This window comes from Gobio gobio (assembly GCF_949357685.1).
Source record: "Gobio gobio genome assembly, chromosome: 21".
NCBI lineage: Eukaryota > Metazoa > Chordata > Actinopteri > Cypriniformes > Gobionidae > Gobio > Gobio gobio.
Window position 1 is genome coordinate 14,510,584 of NC_137117.1, and position 22,080 is coordinate 14,532,663.

Consider the following 22,080-nt stretch of genomic DNA (forward strand, 5'->3'; position numbering starts at 1 on the left):
TACATTTTAATGTAGGAGAGCCAATGATATTAAGTAAAATGTGCAAATATATGATTCTGTTATCACATTGTAAATGATTGATGTACATTGTAAAAGCATTAACATGGCACTGTGTTTTTACAAGCCAGTCTGAGAATAAGATTAGTTTTTTATATAATATGTAATCTGGGTCCCTGTTCCGTCTTTCTAACTAAGGTTTTTGATATGAAAGAAGAAGAAGAAAAAATTTATTTGTTGAAAACTTATTGATTTGTCATTTGTAAAATAAGGCTGAGTATCACTATGGTCCAAGATATATACCATTTGGTTATTAGAAACAGGGGGGAAATGAGTTGAATAGAATACTTTGTGTTATGAAAGGCCAAAACAATTAAAATTAACAGAAAAATGGCAAAACTTTTGCTGAAAAGGCTATTTATGTAAAAGTTTGTTCCCTTTTATTGCGTAACAGAAATAAAGTAAAATTCAGACAAACAGACAGAACGACAGACAACAGACAGAACGACAGGCAGACAGAGAGACAGACTGACCGACACAAACAGACAGACAGAACGACAGAGACAGAACAAAGAGACAGACAGGAAGAATGACAGACAGAACGTACAGCAGACAAACAGGCAGAACAACAGAGACAGCAGACAGAATGTCCGACAGACAGACAGAACAGAGACGGACGACAGACAGAACAGAGACGGACGACAGACAGAACAACAAACAGACAAGCAGAATGACAGAGAGAACGACAGAAAGGCAGAACGACAGAGACAGAACAAAGACAGACAGGAAGAACGACAGACAGGCAGAATAACAGAGACGGCAGTCAGAATGTCCGACAGGCAAGCAGAGAAGACACAGACAGAACGACAGGCCAACAGAGACGACAGACAGAACGACACAGACAGACAGACACAATCAAGCAGAATGACAGAAAGGCAGAACGACAGAGACAGAACAAAGACAGACAGACAGACAGACAGGAAGAACGACAAACAGGCAGAAAAACAGAGACGAAAGTCAGAATGTCCAGGCAGACAGGCAGAGAAGACAGACAGACAGAATGTCCGACAGACAGGCAGAGAAGACAGACAGACAGAACGACAGACCAACAGAGACGACAGACAGAACGAAAGACCAACAGAGACGGCAGACAGAATGTCCGACAGACAGGCAGAGTAGACAGACAGAACAACAGACCAACAGAGACGACAGACAGAACAACAGACCAACAGAGACGACAGACAGAACGACAGACAGGCAGACAGAACAACAGACCAACAGAGAAGACAGACAGAACAACAGACCAACAGAGACGACAGACAGAACGACAGACAGGCAGACAGAACAACAGACCAACAGAGACGACAGACAGAATGACAGACAGGCAGACAGAACAACAGACCAACAGAGACGACAGACAGAATGACAGACAGGCAGACAGAACGACAGACCAACAGAGACGACAGACAGACAGACAGAATAACAGAGACGGCAGACAGAATGTCCGACAGACAGGCAGAGAAGACAGACAGACAGAACGACACAGACAGGCAGACAGAATGTCCGACAGGCAAGCAGAGAAGACAGACAGAACGACAGACAAACAAACAAACAGGCAGAACAACAGAGACGGCAGACAGAATGTCCGACAGACAGGCAGAGAAGACAGACCAACAGAGACGGCAGACAGAATGACAGACAGAATGTCCGACAGACAGGCAGGCAGACAGAACGACAGACCAACAGAGACAACAGACAGAATGACACAGACAGACAAGCAGAATGACAGAAAGGCAGAACGACAGAGACAGAACAAAGACAGACAGACAGGAAGAACAAAAGAGATGGCAGACAGACAGAAATGACAGACAAACACGACAGACAGAACAGAGACGGCAGACCAACAGAGACGATAGACAGAACAGAGACGATAGACAGACTGAACGACAGACAGAGACAACGTCCGACAGACAGGCAGAATGACAGACAGAGACAACGTCCGACAGACAGGCAGAATGACAGACAGAGACAACGTCCGACAGACAGGCAGAATGACAGACAGAGACAACGTCCGACAGACAGGCAGAATGACAGACAGAGACAACGTCCGACAGACAGGCAGAATGACAGACAGAGACAACGTCCGACAGACAGGCAGTATGACAGACTCTTTCTTTTAGTGAAATCAGACTTAAATATTTTCTAAACATTTTCTAAAATGTTTTATAAATTCTTTGTAAGACTCACTTCACTATCTTCAGAACTTCCTAAAAGGACTAACTACCACAACTTCACTAGCAGTTCGTCTAGACTACTTGGCCTGCAAAAAAGCACAGAACAGATAGAACAGAGATATAATATAGTATAAGTGTAAATGTATAATAAAACGACATCCAAAATCAAGATCAAAACTCACTCACCTTAGTATTCCTCAGATGAAAATGAAACAGACAATTTGACATTTCTTACAGTTTACACAACTGCTTTATTCTGCCTCTAGAAAGGGGCTCAGCCCTGGAATACACCTGGCTTAATAACAAGGTGGGTTACAAGATTGGAAATCCAAATTACACATTCTGTTAGAGACCAAAAAACAGCATCATTCATGAAACAATGGACAAGACAGGGAGAAAAAGCATCTCAGCTTCATTATTTTTGCACGCCTTGTGACACAACCTTACCACAAGAAAGGAACTCTAAAGAGAAAATTATTGAAAGTGCAAAAGAAAGAAAATGACTATAAACTACAAACAAATTTACACATGGCTGCCACTACATCCTAAACCAAACTACCTACACAAACCCAATTTAATAGTCGAAATACTGAGCGGGAGCGAGGACAAAAACCAGAAAGAGCGATCGAACCTGCATAATAGGCAGCGTTGGTTTTTGACTCGAGTCGAATCGAAATCCATTATCAAAACACAGTGACAGCCATCACTCAGCGTAACTGATCTACAACTCACAAAAATAACTAAATAAGGGGCGATTCCTCATTGTTGAATGAAGCAAACGGAAAAAAAAAGAAAAGAAAAGAAAACGCTTCAAGTTTATTATCAAGGAAATACAAATGCATTTGCTTCAGCTCATGAAAGCCCCTAAAACATTACAAAATAAGTTAACTCTCCAGTGGCCAAACATATTCAGGGAGAAAGAGTTAGTATACTGAACGCAGACAGTAACAGAAACCATGACGTGCTTTAGCCACCATTCCACATACACGCAATGACATCCTAATAAACCAACACGCTTGCCTGAAAATAAATATACTTGATTATTAGGTTAGAAAAAAAACATCCTGGTGTATGAAAATGTTACATCACAACAAAAAATGCTCACCACACATTTGGCAGAACTGCTCAGCAGTGGCGGCACAATAAATCACAGTTATGTTTCTCATCAATCCTGAGGATCCCATTGAATGTCTTTGTCACAGTGAAAGAGGTTCCATGCAGTCCCTGCATTTCTTTTTTTTCTTTTTAAATGTACCTACACAACAGTACACAGTACGTCACCATTGCTTCAAGAGTCTCCGATCCGAGACGGTAACACAGCAGCTCGATTTGTACAAATGAAAAAGATTTCTAACTTTGGAAACGATAGATTTCCCGTTCACTGCATAGCATAAAGTTGACCTGTAAAGTGTAAAAGAGATGTTAAACATTAACAATATAGACAATCTTACACGATTAGAGAAAAGCAACAAAATGAGAAGAAAAAAAAACGAGAGAAAAAAAACGCCCCTCCTCGTTTATTTGGTCAGTGCCGTCCACTCGTAGATAAAGCATTTAGGCTTTTAATAAAAAGTGATGGAGGCTCTTGCTGGGTTTGCGGTTTGATTAGTATTTAGGCCATCATAATCCACCGACCCACAACAAATTCACAAGTCAACTGTCATGCACGTCTGTGCGTCTGACGTTCAGCTTTGTGTTAAGTGCACCGCAGATGAATCTATTGCCATAATGGAATGCAAATTGAATCAAAACAACACTGTTCAAGGCTGCAGTCCAAGTTCATTCTGCCTTCCGGCCAAGGCTATTGCAGAGCGTGCGGCCCGTATCCTTCCAGCACGTCAAACCCTTCAAGCGGTGGTGTCTGAAGAACATTTTCAGCGACATCAAATCATTTAAACTTTCCTCCCAGCCGTGGACCCCACCGTTGGCGACCACATCAACGTTTTCTCTGCATATTTCAAAGCTGTGAGGAGAGACAATGCCATTAGCCACATGGACCACGACGCAATACCTGTGAAATGAGAGCAAGGTCTGCCAAAGACATTTACCCTGGACAGTTCTAAGAGCTCTTATCTGAAGGTCCACAGCGTTCATTACTCAGAGGGCTGGTTTGGATTCTCCTCTGAGTCATACTAGTGGAGTAATGAGGGAAGATCAAGGACCTGCTCCCTAAAGAGAGGAGCATATGGGGTAGTGTTCAGTCATAATCCCAGACCATGTCCTGACTAAACAACTGCCAGACCATTTAAGAGGCCATGGTGAAGTCTTAAAAATTTAAATGGTTCTTGAAAAGGGACTGCCGGCGCTTTCTCAGAGGCTTGGAATATAACAGCGAAACATGAGGATCTTTTGTATTGTGACATTATTTACAACAATTATATATCATCAATGACATGATGTGCCTATTTTGTGTCCAAGTGCATTATTTCCTTTTAAAATAATTTGATACATTTATGTCATATCCCTTTATTCTATAAAACCTACACTGTAAAAAAAATTCAGGTCTCCAATTGAAAATTTTCTAGTGACCGATCACATTTCAATTTGGCCAACTGAAAAATGTTGTTTCTGTGAATTGATGCAATTTAATTCAATTAAAATTTAAGAAATTCAATTTGGCCAACTCAAATTTAGATGTGATCGGTCACTAGAAAATGTTCAATTGGAGACCAGATTTTATTTTACAGTGTATTAAGTTTTAATTCATTTTTAGTAATTTTAAATAATACATATTTTATCTTAAACCCTCAAAATGTCAGGTGGTGCAACTGCACGATGTCTTAAATACTATGGCATCATTTTAGGTTTGAAACCTTTAATTTAAACAAATTTGATAAATATCAGTAGTTTTAAAGCTGTTGAGATAATTGAAAATTCTTTGTCTGGCAATTTGTATGTTCTCAAATGTCAGGGTGGCACAACTTCAAACATGGCTCTTTTCTTATGAATTGACAGTACACATGATAATGCATCATCCAGAGGAGCTCAACTGATCCTTGTGCAGAGTGAAAAGGTTTATAGATCTCTCACATACTGCTAAAAACGGCTCATTTCAAGTATGGGTAGCTTGGTACATTTTCCATGTCAGGTGGTACAACTACAGTATACTATATGCACAAGTACAACTATTTGGTTGTACCGCCTGACATAAGTAGAACAAAATAATTTAAACACTTGAAATGTTATTTAACAACTGAAACTTGTTTAAACACATTGGGCCTCATTCATGAAACTTTAGTAAATATATGAGCAAATTCTGAGTAATTTGCGTGTAAAATGGACATTTACGCAAACTCTCCTCCAGATTCACAAACGCTTCGTATACCACGGATTTGGTAGTTAAACGTGTGTATATTCATGAATTCCAAACATTTGAAAATAGGATGCGCGTGCATGCTCAGTCATAATTAGCATAATCCCCGCCCATGAGTTACAACTGCAAATGACGTGTGCAGGAATGCTGTGGAATCTTCTGGACTTCTTTCTCAGGTTTGGCTCCAGTATATTGCATAAATGCTAAAGAGACTAATTGGCCATATGCCTAGCAATAAATATTAAATTATCATGTGTCCATCAAAGCATTTTAGCCAGCTAAAAATGTCTGCTGCTCTTCTGAAAATGGCCAGCTGGTTGCACTTGGCAGTTTTTCCATCAGAGATACTTTGATTGCTATGAATATGATCCAGAATATCCATGGCATTAATGTGTTACTAGTTTCTCATTTTGAAGAATATTACTGAATATAAAAAAATGCAGTAAAAAGCAGTATTAACTTCTCCATTATTGTTGTTCGATCGGTGTACAAGTGGGATGATTGGTCTGTGTAGTTTTTGTCCAGCCTCTCCTCCACTGTGATTGGACGGCCGGGTAAAAAGTGACAGTGACGAGCGCTGCCCATTACCGTTGAACAGTAAAAAAAAAAATTATAATAATTAAATAAAAAACCAGGGCAAATCAACTCTTGAAATATTATTATGGTACATAGTGCATCAAAATGCAATGTCGTCAGTTTGCCTAAATTAGAACAGAACGTTCAAATGTTTTACGCACCATTTACACGTGGTACGGAGCAGGTGTACATTTCTTTCGTACCAACTAACATTTTGAAAATACGAACATTTTCGTAAATCCGAAAACTTACGTCAGAGCGGCTTTACGTACGATTTACACACAAACTCGTTCTGCTCGTGTTTCATAAATGAGGCCCATTGTTCTCAAAAATATGCATTACATCATTTTTTAAAAAACATATTTTTTGAAGCTTTATTTGTTAATTACCCATATATTTATGCACACATACATGCTTTACTTTATTAAGCGTTTTTACTTATATACTAATATAATTGTGTTTTTTGGTGTTGTGAGATTCGCCTATTTATGCCAATACTCCACCTTGATTCTAATCTTAAAGTCTGAAAAAGCTGTTGGTTAATTATTTTTTGTTTAATGTGATACTTGCTATCACTTCTTAAGAATAAACACATCTATTCTATTACCTAATGAGCATTTCCTGAAAATCATGTTGTAAATACTTACCAGGGACAGGTGAGGCCATGACAGCGTGGCTGGAAGCTGCAGCGGAGGGGTGATAGAGCGAGGCCAGGTTGTTGGGTGAGTAGGTGCGGAGCAGGTTGATGACATTCCAGTCAGCCTGCATGCTGTTGGGAGACGGATTGGGAGTCACCTTAACTGAAGACAAGGGGGAGTTCGCCTGCAACGAGGTTTTCGCATTTCTGCTGGAGGGCACGAGCCTGTTGAAATCCTCTCCAAGCCGTCCAGATGCAGGATGCAGAGGCTCAAAGGACTTCTGTCTCTTGCTTGAGGGTTCGCCGACATCCATTTGCGTCAAGTTTCGGAAGCGGTCTGAAAGGCAAAGTCTAGCTGGATCTGTGGGCCATCCCATTCCGTTTTTGCCCATGCTTGCCCTCTGACTCATCTCATGATCCAGGCCAGGCTTCTTCTTGGACAACTCTCGATCGTTTACAATTGGCACATTTAATTTTCTGCTAGATTCATGCTCTGAGATTCTAGATAGCGAGCCAGTTGCATCCGATTCCCTGACCCGCTGACCCCCCTGGTGCTGTTCTCTCCAGCGCTCTTTTACAGGAGAAATCTTAGACATCTGTGGATGTTTCGGAACCCTCTCCCCAGGTTTTTCCGGCTGCCGGAGTGGGGATTTGGTCCGACGGGGATGCTTCCTGTTGATATTAGGCAAAGGAGTGACGTCTTTGCCCTGAAGAGCCGGGGGGCAACCAGTGTACCGTTTCTGTTTCTGAGGTCCCCTGTATCCATTCTTCTTGGCATCCAACTTCTCCTTGTGGATAAGCTTTTTATGCATCAGGAGAACCTCGGGGTAAAGGGTTTCATAGGAGCAAGAGGTACATGTGTTGGTCAGTAACAGGTTTCTTGGTACTGAGGTAGCAGATACAGAAAGAGACACTTTGAGTGACAGATTCAACGGTGCCTCAGAAGCCTCTTTCTCCTCCTTTTTCAGGTTAACGGGTAATGGGCATTTTTGGTTGACCTCACTCGCAGGGGTGAAAGGGGCGGCGACGACAGGAGAACTTGCATACTCTTGCTTTACTTGAATGAAAGGACTTGTGCTGGTAATAACGGCCTGGCTCATGCTTGGTTCATGTTTAACACTAACAGGGAGAGGTTTAGGAGCAAGCCATTGTTTGGCTGGTTTTAAGGCTTGTTTGTCATCTTCATTCTTGGGAAGTTCAATGGCCTTAATGATATTTCTAGCCGACGATGTTGCAGGAATGTTGGGAATTTCCGTGAAAGGTTTATCCTTGTGACGTCTGTCTAAATGGTATCTCAAAGATGTTTTCTGTGCTGCAGCATAGTCACAATATTCACATTTATAAGGTTTTTCACCTGTGAAATAAAAAGAGACGTCGATATTTAAATCAACCATTGCTATTAAAAAGATACATAGCTGTATTAAAAGAAAAAAGAGACTTAACAGAAGCCTAATAAGACATAAGTTGTGAAAAAAAGCTATACAACCAAGTACTAACCAGTATGCGTCCTGAGATGAATATTGAGGTAATAATTAGAGCGGAAAGTCTTGCCACAGTAACTGCACTTTCTTGGAGCAAGAATTTTGAGCTTCATTTTACCCGATCTATCCTCACTTTTATCTGTAGGATGAAGAGAGACATGTTTAACATAGGCAAAACATATATTGCTTGAAAGGTACAACATGGTGTCCTATAACAGAAATTAAAAACTGCAAGCTGCACATGAGAATTACTACAGAATGCCCTCAATCAAAGCATGCAAGATTCAAGTTCTCGCTTGACCAGCAGAGGGAGCTCTAAGTTCTTCACTTCTGTACTAGTACAAAAATAGGTCTGTGTGAAGATGCAGTTAAACCTATGAGACATAAGTAGCTTCTTCTGTAGTAAAAAGTGCACATTTCTTTTGTAATTATGCTGTGCATAATTGAACAAGATGATGCCAATTATGAACCAACTACTGACAGATGACGGTTTGTTGTTGTTTTTTTTACCAAGCAATTAAAAAGTAATATAAATGTGAATGCAATACTAAACACTTTGGTTATAATACCTGGATTAAAGGCGTCAACTGGCACTCCCTCTTCTGAGCCATCCTCGGAGTACTCCTCTGCTCGGTCGAGGGATGAACTGCTACACGAGCCTACACTTTGGGCCCTCCCGTCTACAGGTGTGGTTGGGCTCTCTGCTCCCCCTCTGCTCTTGTGGATTCTAGAATGAAGGACCAACTGATGGTACGTCCTGAAGATCTTGCCACACTCTTCGCAGTTTGTTGGCTTGTCTTTACGAATCAGACCTTTTTGCTCAGGCGATGGGGAAGGAGTTTCAGTAGGCTTGAGTTCACTTCTTAGGCCTCGCCTGGCGGGTTTATCTCCACCGCCAGAAGCCCAGATGGCCCCCAGTTCCTCTTTTTCAGAACCAGAGTCCTCGTTGTCAGAGTTGGAGTCTGCATTGAGCTCCTTGGCCAAGTTTGGACCTGCCGCGATCTTGCCCCTGGTGGCCAACTGCCAGGCCTGGTAGGTGTTGAAAGGATCAAGTTGTGATATCCAGCGTCCAGACGGGTGATTATTTTCAGCTTCTCTCACTCCAGAGGGATGCAACTGTAAGCTCTGCAAAAATGACTTCTGAGATACAGGAACCTCCTCAGCAGGCTGGCTGACAGGGGAGACATTCTCGTCCACTTCCGGTTCCCGATTGTGCACTTTGCTGTGCTCAGCCAGAACTTCCTTGTTGAGGAAAAAGAAGCCACATACCATGCACATTTTGTACGATGTGACCACAGGTGATGGGGTTTGGTCTTGGATGACGTCGTTAACAGTAGTTGGGATCTCCAGGTCCTGGTTTTTGTTTTTAGACCCGGCCTTTCCATGGGTTCTCATGTGGTTCTTTAGAAACCAGGGCTCTTTGAAACGACGTCCACAGAGGCCGCAACAGTACGTGAAAGAGTCCTTGTGTTTCCTCATGTGCGTTTCCAACTCTGTCCCATCTGCGACAGCCTGGCCGCACACTACGCAACACAGCTCCTCATTCTTCTCCACAGCTGGGCAGGTCTTAGAACGGGCCCTGTCGCTGGGAGTCAAGAATTCCGCTTCCACGCGCAACACTGCAGGAGCATGGAATGTTGTGGGATGCTGGGATAGAAGGTGTGGTCCCAGGTCTTCCTGATGCAGGAAAGTCTCTTCGCAAAACATGCAGTCTAGAGGTAGGCTTCTTTCTGCCAGCGTGTCAGATTTTTCCACCAAGCTGGAGTGGGGCGTCATGCTAGACCCAGTACCGGGCATGCTTGCACTGCTGTGGCTGAGGATGTCATGACCTAGCCCATCAGGACTTTCCACATATGGGATCAATGGGTGGGTAGGCATGTTAGCAGGAATTTACTAGGGTATTTTTTCTTATTTAGTTTCAGTTGAATGCTTGTTACAAAATGTTACAAGACATGTGAAAGAGTCATTCTATTGAAATACTCATGAAGGAGGATATGCAGGAGATAACAAAATATCCAGTACCCTTAACACTTCCATGGTACTTTTCAAATGTTTGAATTTCAGAACAGCACATATGCTAAGAGTTTCTGTAAACCCCTATGATCCATCCCAAACAAGACGAGCAATAGGGGTTTGCCAGTCACTTCCAGGTAATGGGGCATGAACTCAATCAGTTGATTTCTTGTGATTCACACAGAGGAATTGTCCTGACAGGCAAAACCTGAAATGGAAGAAAAAGGACAAAGTCAGGTGTGGCCACATTGGTGGAATGCAATCAACACACAAATGATTAAATTAATGGGGGGGGTGCTCATCTCTTTTGTACTGTTACTCAAGATGAAACATGATGTCACATGGATGGCAAAAAAAAAAAAAAAAAAGCAATCACATAGGGCCCTAGGACTGTTGTTTAGCTAAAGTTTCTTAAAGGTCCCATGGCATGAAATTTTCATTTTATGAGGTATTCCAACATTAATATGAGTTCCCCTAGCCTGAATATTGTCCCCAAGTGGATAGAAATGTTGATCGGTGTAAACCCGAGTTCTGGCTGTCTCTCTCTGCCTTTGAGAAAATGACAGGCCAGACGAGCCAATCCTGAAGTCTCCTGGTTTGACGTCCAAGCAGGAGCGGTTTCCTCCCTTTCCTCCGCCCAGAGAATCTGCCACACCCATGCAAACGCTCGAGATCATTAACGTTACTTGTGAACGAGTGAACACCGGCAGTTTCTCAGTGTTTGGATGTACAAATGAAAACAGAAGTCTTTCTTCAGTTCCTTCTGATCTGTGATCATTGATTTCTTATGTGTAGCTTATTATTTATTATTTGTGGACACGCAGCGGCTTCTCTCTCTCCCGACAGAACGGTGTTTTCGTGTTTTCTATCTTGTGAGTCAGTGTTTTTGTACGTCCTTGTCGCGTCTATCTGTTCTAAAATGTGCATACAGTCTTTTCTGTTTAGCATCAGCAGTCACATCTTTAGAGATAAACTTCACATACGCCGAAGCTCGGCCTCCAACATCCCCGACCCCCAGTACTGCATCTGGCCCACAGCGGAGGCACCAAACGCGGCGTGAGATTAAGCAGAAGGAGGGTAAGCGTGAGGGTATCCGGCTAGGGTAGCCAGCTTTCCCCACAATAAACTGGATTACATTCGATTACAGCTGTTGTGTCTTTGTTTGCGCTGTGTAACGTTACTCAATGCGCGTCAATGACGCTATTCATATGATTGGAACATATCTAGAAATAATGCTATACTCAACACTTACTAACTCGTTCATCTCGCTGTAATGGTACATTGCATGTGTTACAAAGTTGGTAGAATAATGATGAAGACGGACTCGGCGTGACTGGGACTCGTGTTTATTCAGAACTCTCAGATACAAACACAATAAACTCGCGCTGACTGACAGCGCTCTCATAACTCAGTAGTTACTATAAATAACTTTGTTAGCGATCACTCCGTCTCCGTGATGTCCGGTTCGCGAACGAATCATTCTTTTGAATCGGTTCTTTTTAGTGAACCGAACCAGTTCACCAAATCGGACTGAATCGTTCTAAACGGTTCGCGTCTCGAGTCAGCGCTGATCCATAATTTACTAAAGTTACTAACTTTCTGACATGAGTGACAGCCCCTCCGACTAGAAATAAACTAATAACCTGAAGTATATTCTAGTAACTACAACAGTTCACCCTGAACTGAGACATGCTGAGAGAACTGATGTGAAGTGAACACAGGTCCATCCATCTCTCTGGCAGACTCGTGCCTGCTCGTGCCTCGTTAAACCACGCCCCCTCCGCTCATTTAAAATGCAAAGATGTCAGCCAATCACAACAGTGGGCGTTTTTACTGAAGTCTCACAGCAGACACGCCTCTTGAAGCAGGGCATTCAGCCACAGGGCAAACAGCAGTATAGAAAAAATGCCTTTTATTTCTAAATTATGACATTTTATGATGTAAAAATCATACTAATAATATAAGTACACCTCAGAAAACACTATAAAATAATAGAAAAATGCCATGCCATGGGACCTTTAAGTAAACTAGAGCCCAAAGAAAAGTTTCTTTAAACATACATTTAACATGTTGTTAAAGTCAAATAAGAGGATTATTTTCATTTACAATACATTTAAATATGGTTTCGTTATTTAAGGAAACATTCACTGAGCAAAATGCAATAGTAAGCTAGTGGATAAAGATCTGGGCAAACAGCCAAAGGTTGTGCCTTTGACCCCAAAGTATCTGAATTGGGAATGAACCAGCGGCTAGGGGGTTGTTAAGGGTACAGTGTTAGTCTATAATAATTGTGCCCTTGAGAAAAGTCCTTAGTGCTAAGTTACTCAAGTGGGACTGTCGCTACACCATGCCCAATGTAAATGAAAATGTTTCATCAAGATTTTAGGTATACATGTTCGTATTACGGATGGTATAACTTGTTTTATATGCTAAAACTGGTCTCCATTTCTTTAGTTTTTCAACATTTTTAAATCAACTTCAGTGGTCCAGCAGTGTGACAAATCAATGTTTTAATGTACAAATATACCATGTAATAATTTCAATTAAAGAAGTCATAAAAACGTCATGCACAATTATAATACGTTATAAAAAATGCTGTTTAAATAATTTGAAAAGCTTAATATGTCACACAACACTACAGGACAGCTTTAAAACGAGCAGCCATTTTCTCTCTTTAATGTCAACAACTAGCATTTGACCTTCAAGTCCTTTGATGTAATTAGTCTTTTACATAAATGAAATGGAAACAACTGTTAGAGAATCAACTAAATAAGTACATCACAATGCAGAACTGTCAAATTTAGGTGTGCCTGTAAAAATTTCCAGTCTATAAATCAGGCTTTGTATTAACATCTTATTCAAAGAAACTTCTGGGACAACTTTAAATGAATTACCATATTTTCTATGACTCACAGAAAAAAATACTATATTTTTTCTATGATTCATAGACAAGTGTAAACTTTTAAGACACTAGACCCCTATGATATAACTTCAGATGCTTTTTAAGATTGGTTTTAACAAAAATAATTATTATTTTAATGATTTTATGTGACTATTTCTCTCACTAGATGCATGTATACGAATGTTCAAGGCAAGTTTGAGGCAAGATTTTATTTATTTTTTTGGAAAGAATATACTACTAAATAAACTTAAAAGATTAGATTAATATTGATAAAGTTAATAACTTATTACAAAATTGAATATGGAATTTCTTTGTCAGTGTTGTTCATAAAGGAACAGTGAAAACATGTTGCATCTCGTGCCTACTGAAAGTAATTTCAGTAAATATGTATACATAACAAACAAAGAAAAAGATTGTGCGAGACCTAATAAATTGCAAACGCACAGAGTGTTCTGTATTGGTGCATTTACACAACTTGAAGGAAAAACCCAATTTCAAACCTTTAGAAAGTTTTTCAGGGACAAAACTGACGAAATTCTTTAGATGAATTACTGTGAGGCAACAGGAAGCTAGAGTCGTATGCCTATCTACAGCGGTGTCCTTCACAATATCTGCGAAAGCTCACTCATGAGGCCTTAGGTGGAGTAACAGCATTGTTCTGCAACCTTTTAGCCTACCTTCCATGCTGAAACAAGCCGGAAAATATGGGCAACCACATTTATCCTTCTCTTAGGATATTAAATAACACCCTATAACACGCCTACATACAACGTTTCAGGCAACTCGCCAATCATTTGTAAACTGCACACACTAAGTAATTACTTTACAATACAAAGCAATACCTTAAATACAAAACAATTTTTTTTTTAAATCAATCATCAAATGTCAATAGTCATCCCTACATCCAGTCCAAATCACTTTTCGGGAAACCCTGCACAACACAAAAATAGGCTTTGCTAATGTTAGGCACTGAAAAAGAGAAACAGAGGCTGAAGATGAAAAAAAAGAGAAGGCTGAAAAGGAAGCTTCAACACTTCAGTTATCTTCTGAATAACCACTGTTTAAAAAAAAAGCAAGTGAAAAAGAAAGAAAACAATCTGTGAATTATTTTAGATTCTGTAGAGTGCAGACATGCTCTAATGACAGGCCTTGCCATGCTGATTTCAACAAACAACACTGTTTGCTTCTCAAAATCCTTCAGATAGTAATCACAAAGTAATCCTGAGCAAAGTCACTTACTTCTAAATGCACAAAAGTGATCAAGATAACCAAAATAGTACACAATGATACAAATGTTAGTGGCTCCACCTATACTTGCGTCATTATAATGGCCTAAAACACGGTTAGTTGACATGCTGAAGAAACAGCTAGGGACCAGCTGGTGTTTGTCTTACTCTTTTGTTTGGGCTTTGCCATGCAACCTGTTCACAAGAATAGCGTGTTTGTAGGCCCCAAAACCATCCAAATTAATCAATAGGAGTTCTTGAAAAGACACAGTGTCAGTTACACTTATTGCAATTGCCTTATAGAACAATAAATGGTGTGGCTGGCTCATACAAATAAGTGAAAAACAGGTTTTTATACCTTAAGAAAAACAGCATGTGTGAAAAAAACAGCCGTGGCTCAGTAATTATCTCAGAAAAAGCTAACTAATTCTGACGTCAACCAAAAACATTTATGAATAAAGTAAAACGATAACACTTTACAATAAGGTTTCATTTGTTAACATTAGTTAATGTACTAACTAACCATGAGCAATATATTTTGTCTCTTTGTTAATAACAATCCAGCTGTTCATTGTTTGTTTATGTTAGTCCACAGTGCAATAACTAATGTTAACAAATACAAACATTGATTTTAATAATGCATTAGCAAATGTTGAGATTAACATTAAAGATTAATAAATGCTGTAGAAGTATTGTTTATTATTAGTTGATGTTAACTAATGTAGTTAACTGATGTTAACCAATAAAGCCCTGTTGAAACTATGATTTTAAAATGTTGAAAATATGATTTTAAATGTCCTCATTATTAGATAAAAAGTAACAAATATGATTTTAAAAGTCATAATAGTGAGATAAAAAGTTGAAAATACGACAAGTCATAATTATAAGATAAAATGTTGAAAATACGTAAAATGTTAAAAGTCCTCATTATTAGATAAAAAGTAAAAAAAAAAATGACATGCTTAGTCATTATGCGATGAACAGTTGAAATTAGGACTTCTGAGATAAATGGATTTAAAGTCAAAATTATGATAAAAGGCTGAAATTAGATTTGAAAAAAGTCTAAATTATGACCAAAACATAAGACATTTAAGAGATTAAATCATGCTTTTAAAAAAAATTATTCACACTTATAATAATATTTACATTATTGTTTTCATTTTGTGGAATTTTTTTTTTTTTTTTACATGCGTTGGAAATAAGTTTTAACAACAGAAATTAATCAATCAAAAACTTCCTTCAGTTTTTCATCTAAAACAGAATTCACTTCCTATCATCACTGTAAAGCTGCTTTGAAGCAATCTGTGTTGTGAAAAGCGCTTTAGAAATAAAGGTGACTTGACTTGAAACATGTATATAAATACACGTACACTTTGAAGATGAGACATAACACTATATACAGTCTAAAAAAAAAGGTTCTATATGGCACTAAAATTGGTTCTTGGCTTGTAATCATAGGGGAACCTTTTTAAGTGCTGCATAGCACCAATTTTGGTGCTTCAGCTGTTCTTTTGCTAAGGTGCTATATAGCACCACTGACTAAGGTCTACCAGAACATGTTAAGATATGGTGCTATATAGCACCGCTACCATATACAGAACATGTTAAGATATGGTGCTATATATAGCACCGCTACCATATACAGAATATGTTAAGATATGGTGCTATATAGCACCACTACCATATGCAGAACATGTTAAGATATGGTGCTATATATAGCACCGGTACCATATGCAGAACATGTTAAGATATGGTGCTATATATAGCACCGCTACCATATAGAGAACATGTTAAGATATGGTGTTATATAGCACCGCTACCATATACAGAACATGTTAAGATATGGTGCTATATATAGCACCGCTACCATATACAGAACATGTTAAGATATGGTGCTATATATAGCACCGTTACCATATACAGAACATGTTAAGATATGTTGCTATATAGCACCGCTACCATATACAGAACATGTTAAGATATGGTGCTATATATAGCACCGTTACCATATACAGAACATGTTAAGATATGTTGCTATATAGCACCGCTACCATATACAGAATATGTTAAGATATGGTGCTATATAGCACCACTACCATATGCAGAACATGTTAAGATATGGTGCTATATAGCACCACTACCACATGCAGAACATGTTAAGATATGGTGCTATATAGCACTGCTACCATATACAGAACATGTTAAGATATGGTGCTATATAGCACCGGTACCATATGCAGAACATGTTAAGATATGGTGCTATATATAGCACCGCTACCATATACAGAACATGTTAAGATATGGTGTTATATAGCACCGCTACCATATACAGAACATGTTAAGATATGGTGTTATATAGCACCGCTACCATATACAGAACATGTTAAGATATGGTGCTATATAGCACCACTACCATATACAGAACATGTTAAGATATGGTGCTATATATAGCACCACTACCATATACAGAACATGTTAAGATATGGTGCTATATATAGCACCGCTACCATATACAGAACATGTTAAGATATGGTGCTATATAGCACCGCTACCATATACAGAACATGTTAAGATATGGTGCTATATATAGCACCGCTACCATATACAGAACATGTTAAGATATGGTGCTATATAGCACCGCTACCATATACAGAACATGTTAAGATATGGTGCTATATAGCACTGCTACCATATACAGAACATGTTAAGATATGGTGCTATATAGCACTGCTACCATATACAGAACATGTTAAGATATGGTGCTATATAGCACCACTATCATATACAGAACATGTTAAGATATGGTGCTATATATTTTTTAGAGTGTATAAATATACACAAACAAACATAAACACACACATATATATATATATATATATATAAAATAAAATAATAAATTAAAAACACACAGAGACGAGTTATTCAAACACACAGCACTTCTGAGCCCAATTGTCGTCGAGCTCAAATGTGTGAGACTGAGGAGATGTGCCGATGGCTGCTGATTAAAATAACGATTACTGACGTCATAATGCAAAGTTTAAAAGTATCGGTTTTTCATAAACATAATAGGAAGCGCGTTTTAAACACGACCATAGCTCGTATAAATAATAATGCCTCGTGTGTGGAAGCGTGTCTTTAATGTGGCTGTAATTTCCTGACACGTGATCATTCAAACTTGATCAGCAACTCTTTTAGAGACTGCAAGTAGTTATTTCACTACATACCTCGCCAATATACCTGCATGCCCTGTTTGTCTTTTCTTTTTTTTGTTTCCATTTAGGAATGTGATACAACACTCCTCCCTAACTACAGTTAAGATGTTTTTGCTACAGAACAATGAGTTCTCTATAATGGTCAAGTATAAGCTATAACTTATAGCCATCAATATAGTTTGATGGAAGAAACAAAACCCAAACAGAATAGATAGTCAAACGTAAAGGCATTAAAATGACAAACCTCACTTGACAAAAACAGAAAGTTCCTTCTTCTTTGTATCTATTAGAATAGATTGTTTTGCGATTGGCTGCACCAAAAGCTATTATTTGCATAAACATAACAGGTCGTATAGCAAAATACAACTTTATAACGTTGATTTTGGGGATGGGTGAAACTTTTGTCAAGTTGCTGTCTATTCTTTCCCCCTTTCAAGTTAAGGAAGAACATCAAAAGACCTTAATGTAGTTCCTGCATTACAAAAGAGACACCAACTTTATCATCCTCTTCTATTTCATTTCACATAATAGAGTGTTTTTGTTCAAATTAAGTGTCGGTTTGTTAACTTTGGTGAGTTAGATCAACCTGCGCTCGTGCTGATAATAGAAATTTGGCTAACGACACGCTAGCGATGAGTGATATAGAAAATAAGGAACTCACCCTCCATACCTACCATTATGTTCAGACTTCGTCAGGTATTCTTATTGTGTGCCAACAATCGCTATAGTAACTAATAACTTCTGTGGGGTGTTAGTTTTGGTAGCTGGTTTTCTTTCTTTCTTTTCGGAAATCTGATTAGCTGAGTTAGCCAATTGTTAGCCGGACGAAATGCCTTGCTTTCAATGTTTGCAAATCACTCACTATGCAGCTGTTGCGTTCAGAGAGAGAGAGAGAGAGAGAGGGAGGGCGCGCTCCCGTGGGTAGCTGTGGATGTCCGATTCGTTAGCACGCTGTTCTTTTGAGTCGAATGTATTAAACGAATCACGTGAACTGGTTCACAATTTAACCGGTGAATCAAAAACGTACAGTAGCGTGATTCTCGAAAGAATGACTGTTCATTTAAGTGTATCAATAAATACATAAAGCACAGCCATGGTAGTTTGATTACCATAAACGAGTGCGTCGTGTGATCCTGTTCTTTGTTATTTGAATCTCAACGGTTTTCTTCTGAATTCATCTGATTCACTTAACAGCAAAGTATCACTTTCGTTAAAGGGACAGTTCACCCCAAAATAAAAATTCTGTCATCATTTTCTCCCCCTTATGTTGTTTTAAACCTGTATGAGTTTCTTTGAAAAGTATGAAAAGTATTATGGAAGTCAATGGGGACCAGAAACCGTTTGTTTACCATCATTCCTCAAAATATCTAATTTTGTGTTTAACAGAACAAAGAAATTAGTAACTGTTACAGGTTTAAAACCACATGAGGGGGAGACAATGGTGACAGTTTTCTCATTTTTGGGGGGTGAACTATCCCTTTAAGTAAAAAAAACGCCATATCAGAGGTGTTTAAAATAACATTCCCTTTAAAAATTTGTTTACAATTTTATCAACATATATGTACGAAACTGAGTCGATTTTATTAAAACATACAAAAAGTTATCCTAGTGTTGTTAAATATTATTGGACATTTTATTTAAGCTATCTAAATGATGGCTGCAACAAACAGTTCTGCCACAAATTAAACGAAATATCATTAACAATAACGTTCAATAGCACATAGTTTGCCACGCAGGGATATCATGGACCACGTGGTGACGTAATTACGTACCCACGTAAAAGAATCAATTAACTGTTCAAAGGAACCGTTCGCGAAAACGAGTCGGATGAGGCGCGTTCACGCAATCCACAGTTCTTCTGTGGAACGTCGCGTCTCGCGCACCTCTGATCACATGACCCTCTAAACTATTCTTCATCTAGATTGTTATAGTGGCACTGCGTTTTTTTTTATTATTATCATGAACTTAGGCATGAGAGTTATGCACGGCCTCTGATATGTGGGGAAGGCTTCCGTTAGTAGTAATGTCAACAGTAAGTATTTAGTAGGCTATTCATTTTAGCCAGCATTGTAAACAAATGTCCTTTCAAAAACCACGAGGTGCAGCCGGTACCCGTATGTAATTAGACCACAAGAAGAACAAAAACGTAAATATCTTTACGAAAAGTAACAAAACACACCTTTTATAAAAGATTACACTCGGTTTATATGATCTTAACCACAATCATTTTGCAAATAATCCAACCTGTCCACAAAACTGCTTTATGTAAATGGGGGTTTTCACCTTCAGCTGTGGGTAATTTTGTTCCTGCTAGTTTAAATTGCCTATTAAATGTTCATACATACATCACAGGAATAACTTTTTTGTTCTAAAAAGTCATTTTCACCACATCTCAAAAGATGTATTATGTTTAAAAGTTGCCTATTCTGTGGTGGAAATGTTAAATATTCTAGGAATTAAAATAGACAACTCCTTTGTCTTGCTAAGGTAAATTTCACAGCTAACATTGTTTTTATCCTAAAACTCACTAGCCTATTAATAAATATGCTTAAAATGCTTAGTTGGAGCTTGACTGAAAATTATGCACTGTAAAAAATACACCCAAACAAGGGCTTTATTCCCGTATGTAGCCACACCTCATGGTGGCATCATCCTAAAAACATGCGTTTAAAGTCCTTTCCCCCCTGCATTTGACTATTACTCTCCATAATAGAGGTGGATAAAGTTGTTTTCTCTCCTCCTCAAGGTTTCCATTCATTATTTCTTTCGCAAATACAGATAAGCACTGAATCGTGACTATTATGCAACTGCATGAAGCTGAAATTTGGCTGTTATTTGAGAGAGTAGATAGCCATCACGTCCCCTACACTGCTTCCCTCAACTCACACAAACACACACACACACCATATAGGGTGGGGGAGGGGTAGAGGACTCACACAAGAAAACACACGAATGTAAAGGCATTAGGGTTTGTTTACTGTTACTCTTGGTTAAAAGTCAGAATTGTATAGCATATTTAGAAGTGAAGATGGCTTTAGTCAAGCGTACACAGAAGAAAAGCACCATTCTGCATAATCGTTATACAAATAAGCGAGTATAACTTGTGCATTGCATGAACTTTGACATATAAAGGTTTTTGCAGAATGATCAACCATTCAAGGAAATTATATTTATTGTATTGATTTAATATTCGTTCTATTGTATACAGAATACTAGTCATTATGACACTCCTAATGCTTACTCAACATGCATTTGTTGTGACACAGAAACCGTGTTGATCGTAACTGGAATAGGAGCGTATTCGGGATGTAATACTTCATCAGAAGTGAGAAGTACTTTAAACACCCTCAGGCGAAGGACACAGAGCTGTTGTGCAATCCCTCCGTTGAGAAAACGTTGTTATTGAAATTGCTCAAATACAAAGACCAGTTTAATGCATTTGTTGTAGCCTTTGTGTTTTTCTTCTGTTTCCATCCTGGTGACCTTCAAAATATGAAAAGTGCTTTCAACTTATTTCAATACAACAACTTCTATATATATTCTGTTCATTTAATATGGAAGGCTGCTTGTCGTTCTGCACCAGTCAAACTCTTCTTTTCTCTAAGTTTGATATTATGCATGTGAATGAAACTCCCCCATCCCCCACATTTCCACACCCAGCCCTCATGGAAAGGAAGATGCAGCTCTTGGGAATCTCCCTAAGGCCCTTTACTTTTGCATTGTTCTAGATTGAGTACATAAATACTTTTTAGTTTATTATTATTTTTGCCCAGACCCTCATTGGTTTCATCTATGGAAACATTGTTACACATTATTTGATACAGTAAGAAGTGGTGTAATAGCAGGTATAACTTATCATGGAAATAAAGAATTAACTTTTTTTTTTAATATGGCTATATATACTGTATATAAAGTATATTTTTTTGCATGAAGAATATATAAACGTCTGCAAAGTGTATGTTAATTTATATACATTATATCTATCTATCTATACAAAAATATAGATACAATATAAAGCAGCACAACTGCTTTCAACATAGATAATAATAATAAATAAATGCGTTTTGAGCAGAGCAGAATATAATTTTAAGAAAATTATTATTTTGCACAAAGAAAAAAAAAAATATATATATGTGTGTGTATATTTATTATGTATATATATATATATATATATATATATATATATATATATATATATATATATATATATATATATATATATATATATATATTTCAACATTGATAAATGCTTCTCGAGCAGAGCAGAAAATCATTTTGAGTAAATACATTATTTTGTGCATGAAGAATATATATATATATATATATATATATATATATATATATATATATATATATATATATATATATATATATATATATATATATATATATATATATGTGTGTGTGTGTATACACACACACACACACACACACACACACACACACACACACACACACACACACACACACACACACACACACACACACA

At 38.3% G+C, this 22,080-nt stretch overlaps 1 protein-coding gene across 3 annotated transcripts; it reads right to left on the bottom strand.

Annotated features, from left to right (window-relative positions):
* Window positions 1–2,454: 2,454 nt before the first annotated feature.
* Window positions 2,455–18,497, bottom strand: znf217 (zinc finger protein 217). Of its 3 annotated transcripts, none has more exons than XM_079803502.1 (6): window positions 18,266–18,497; window positions 8,808–10,459; window positions 8,255–8,377; window positions 6,768–8,111; window positions 4,280–4,400; window positions 2,455–4,194 (listed from the first exon to the last, which is right to left on the bottom strand). In XM_079803502.1, exons 2-5 carry the CDS (start codon window positions 10,114–10,116, stop codon window positions 4,291–4,293), a joined length of 2,886 nt encoding a protein of 961 aa, XP_079659628.1. In that variant the 5' UTR covers window positions 10,117–10,459; window positions 18,266–18,497; the 3' UTR covers window positions 2,455–4,194; window positions 4,280–4,290. The 3 variants fall into 3 exon arrangements, with proteins under 3 accessions (XP_079659628.1, XP_079659629.1, XP_079659630.1); XM_079803503.1 differs by having other exon boundaries at window positions 18,253–18,465; XM_079803504.1 differs by lacking the exon at window positions 4,280–4,400 and having other exon boundaries at window positions 18,266–18,456.
* Between the last annotated feature and the right edge of the window lie 3,583 nt (window positions 18,498–22,080).